Source organism: Octopus bimaculoides, chromosome 6, assembly GCF_001194135.2.
Source record: "Octopus bimaculoides isolate UCB-OBI-ISO-001 chromosome 6, ASM119413v2, whole genome shotgun sequence".
Classification (NCBI taxonomy): Eukaryota; Metazoa; Mollusca; class Cephalopoda; order Octopoda; family Octopodidae; genus Octopus; species Octopus bimaculoides.
In genome coordinates, this window is record NC_068986.1 from 90,951,260 (window position 1) to 90,955,272 (window position 4,013).

The 4,013-nt window shown below is 41.9% G+C and overlaps 1 protein-coding gene across 3 annotated transcripts in view; it reads right to left on the reverse strand.

The window, feature by feature from the left end:
- Positions 1 to 4,013, reverse strand: part of LOC106869814 (2-(3-amino-3-carboxypropyl)histidine synthase subunit 1) — a 103,760-nt gene that overhangs the window by 93,070 nt on the left and 6,677 nt on the right. For all 3 annotated transcript variants that reach the window (XM_014915701.2, XM_014915699.2, XM_052968958.1), the window contains exons 4-5: positions 3,020 to 3,083; positions 2,009 to 2,130 (exon numbers count right to left, since the gene is read on the reverse strand). In XM_014915701.2, the coding sequence (XP_014771187.1) occupies positions 2,009 to 2,130; positions 3,020 to 3,083 (186 nt within the window). The remainder of the gene's footprint in view (positions 1 to 2,008; positions 2,131 to 3,019; positions 3,084 to 4,013) is intronic.

The window sequence follows — 4,013 nt, forward strand, 5'->3', positions numbered from 1 at the left end:
CTGGTATGGACATGTGGTGAGAATGGATGAGGATAGCTGCCTGAAAAAGTGCCACACCCTAACAGTTGAGGGAACCCGTGGAAGAGGTAGGCCCAGGAAGACCTAGGCTGAGGTGGTGAGGCAAGACCTTCATACATTGGGCCTCACCGAGGCGATGACTACTGACCGAGACCTTTGGAAATGTGCTGTGCGTGAGAAGACCCGGCAAGCCAAGTAAGATCGTTGCCAGTGCCCCTGGACTGGCTCTTGTGCGGGTGGCACATGAGATGCACCATTTTGAGTGTGGCTGTTGATCCTGCCCATTTTGGATCATTTTTCTTCATTAGAAAGGCTGGTTTGCAGCTTTCACCTTCCTAACAAAACTTTATTTTCTCATGCTCCAATACTTGTAGTCATTTGCTATTGTCTAAATAAATGTTTGACATGAATTACTATTCATCATCATCTTTTAACGTCCACTGTCCATGCTGGCATGGGTTGGATGGTTTGACTAGGGCTGGTAAGCTGAGGGGCTGCACCAGTCTGATTTGGCATGGTTTCTATGGCTGGATACTCTTCCTAATGCCAACCACTCCAAGAGTGTAACGGGTGCTTTTATTTGCCACCGGCATGGGTGCCAGTTGCGTGACACCAGTATCCACCATGACTACAATTTCACTTGGTATGATGAGTCTTCTTCTCAAGCATGGAATATTGCCAAAGGTCTCGGTCATTTGTCATTGCCTCCGTGAGGCCCAGCGCTCAAGAGGTGCTTTTTACTTGCCACTGACACGGGTGCCAGTTACGAGACACTGGTATTGGCTATATTGCCTCTGTGAGGCCCAGCGCTCAACAGGTGCTTTTTAAGTGCCACCAGCTCAGCTACATTGCCTCCATGAGGCCCAGCAATCCATAGGTGCATTTTATGTGTCACTGGCACAGGTACCAGTTATGCGACACTGGCATCAGCCATGACTACAATTTCACTTAGCTTGATGGGTCTTCTCAAGCACGGCATATCACCAAAGGTCTTGGTTACTAGTCATTGCCTCTGTGAGGCCCAACATTCAAAGATCATGCTTCGCCACCTCATCCCATGTCTTCCTGGGTCTACCTCTTCCACAGGTTCCCCCACAGTTAGAGATTGGCACTTCTTTACATGGCTGTCCTTGTTCATACGCATCACATGACCATACCAGCACAGTTGTCTCTCTTACACACATCTGATGCCTCTTATGCCCAACTTTTCTCTCAAGGTGCTTACACTCTGTTGAACATGCACACTGACATTGTACTTTTTTAATGCCTGCAATAATCACTTTATAACTAAGCTAAAAGATATTCCAGCCATTTCTTTTTTTTTTTTTTTTTTTTTTTGTTGGAAGAAGGCATTGTCTATCTAGGGCTATTTTTATCCAAACTATTTTCTCTGATATAAGATGGCAGAATATGTTTTAAAGGAGTAGAGTATGTTTTTTAGCTGCTGTCTCTAGTACATCAAGCAGTTATTTAAAAGTTCCTTTATTGACTCATATATCATCTGATGCAAAAGAGCTAGGGACTACAATAGTGTGGACATGTGATGTGTGTTAGAAATGATGGTTGAGAACAGGAATGTGAAGCAATTCAAGTGGAAGGAATCTGTAGAGGAGGTTTGAAGAGGATATGGACAGAAGTGGTCAAGGATGACCTCAGGATATTGAGCTTTACAAGGATGCAGCTAGAGAGATGCTAACCTATCCAAGTCATACCATCATGGGAAAACAGATGTAATGATAATGATGGTAATAACATACATAAGTATGTGTTGCCATGATATAAAACTATTATTATTATAATTTATAATTAACAGTGAAGATTGGGCTTTCAAATTTATTTGAAGCACCTTTCTAGTATTAGCATTTATTAATACTGATTCTTTAAATAGAATTAGGTCCTGAAGAGTAAAAGCAGATCAAGTCATTGCAAATTAGGGAGATGTAAACTGTCTCAACCAACCTCATATAAAAATACAACTTTGTTTACTTACCAAGACAACTATGTCCATAGTGGATCATAAAATCTGCACCAAGAGCTTTTGCAGTGAAGTCATCAATACAGCATGCACCATAGGTGACATCTCCCATGATAAGGGTTTCTGCATCAGTGAACCTGAAGAAAAGAAGTATTAATAAATGAATCATCATCATTTAATGTTTGTTGTCCATGCCGGCATGGGTTGGATGGTTTGACTAGAGCTGGCAAGCTGAGGGTCTGCACCAAACTCCAGTCTGATTTGGCATGCTTTCTACAGCTGGATGTCCTTCCTAATGCCAACCAACATACAGTGTGCTGGGTGCTTTTATGTGGTATCATATAGATGCTTTACATGTCACCACATGGACGCTGTTATGTGATGTCACAAATATATAAAAAGCCATCTTTTGTGGTGGCTCCATATCAGCCCAACCAAGTAGATCTATGATCAGAGACCTTCTTGCCACAACACTTATAATGGTAGTCTACTTTTTTAAGACCAACCCAAGGCTAAATAATGCGTTACAGAACATTAAGTAGCTTGCCTACCAACCACATGGTTCTGGGTTCGGTCCCACTGTGTGGCACCTTGGGCAAGTGTCTTCGACTATAGCTTCGGGCCGACCAAAGCCTTGTGAGTGGATTTGGTAGACGGAAACTGAAAGAAGCCCGTCATATATATATGTATATGTATATGTATATGTATATATATATGTGTGTGTGTGTGTGTGTGTGTGTGTGTGTGTGTGTGTGTGTGTGTGTGTGTGTGTGTGTGTGTGTGTGTGTGTGTGTGTGTGTGTCTGTGTTTGCCCCCCCCAACATCGCTTGACAACCGATGCTGGTGTGTTTACGTCCCCGTAACTTAGCGGTTCGGCAAAAGAGACCGATAGAATAAGTACTAGGCTTACAAAGAATAAGTCCCGGGGTCGATTTGCTCAACTAAAGGCGGTGCTCCAGCATGGCCACAGTCAAATGACTGAAACAAGTAAAAGAGAGAGTAAAGAGAGAGTATATAAATACCTACTGTTTGATAATATCAGAGATAACACAGGCATAAATAAGGAGACCTTCAGGGAACTGGAGAGCAACTAGAACAGAAAACAGAAAATTCAACATTAACCAAATAGAGTTAATCATACAAGAGTAGGATGATAAACAAGTAATGTGCACACACATACATATATAAGGACAGAAAGACTGGCAGATAGATATACAGTTAAATAAACAGACAGATATAGGGAAGGGGCTCTATATCGCCCCATGCTGAAAGTGTCACACAGTGGGACTGAACCCAAAACCACATGGTTGCAAAATGAGAGTCTTAACCACAAAGCAACGTCTGCACCTATGTTTTGATTTTTTCACTGTCTTCCGAACACCCTGTGAATGTTGTGAAAATACATATAATTGTTGGTATCTTTTGTTTTTTTAGTGTTCAGTATGGTGGTTGGCTATGTTTCATGTTCTCTAGCATTGAATGGAAGAAAACGAATTCAGTTAGAGCTATTAAATAGTATACTTTTCTTTTTTCTTCAAATTTGATCCGATTCATGTCTAGTTCCACCTTACTTCTAATGTTACTGAAACAGGAGAGACAACTCAGTTTTGTAATGGTCAGTTTGCATGTTTACTGGTTAGGGATTGGTGGCAAAACAGTTAAGTATACATAGAGGAATGCAGTTATGGTATTAAAGACAGGTATTTATTCTCTCTTTTACTCTTTTACTTACTTCAGTCATTTGACTGCGGCCATGCTGGAGCACCGCCTTTAGTCGAGCAAATCGACCCCAGGACTTATTCTTTGTAAGCCTAGTACTTAGTCTATCGGTCTCTTTTGCCGAACCGCTAAGTTACGGGGACTTAAACACACCAGCATCGGTTGTCAAGCGATGCTGGGGGGACAAACACAGACATACAAACACACACATATATATATATACACAAATATACGACGGGCTTCTTTCAGTTTCCGTCTACCAAATCCACTCACAAGGCTTTGGTCGGCCCAAGGCTATAGT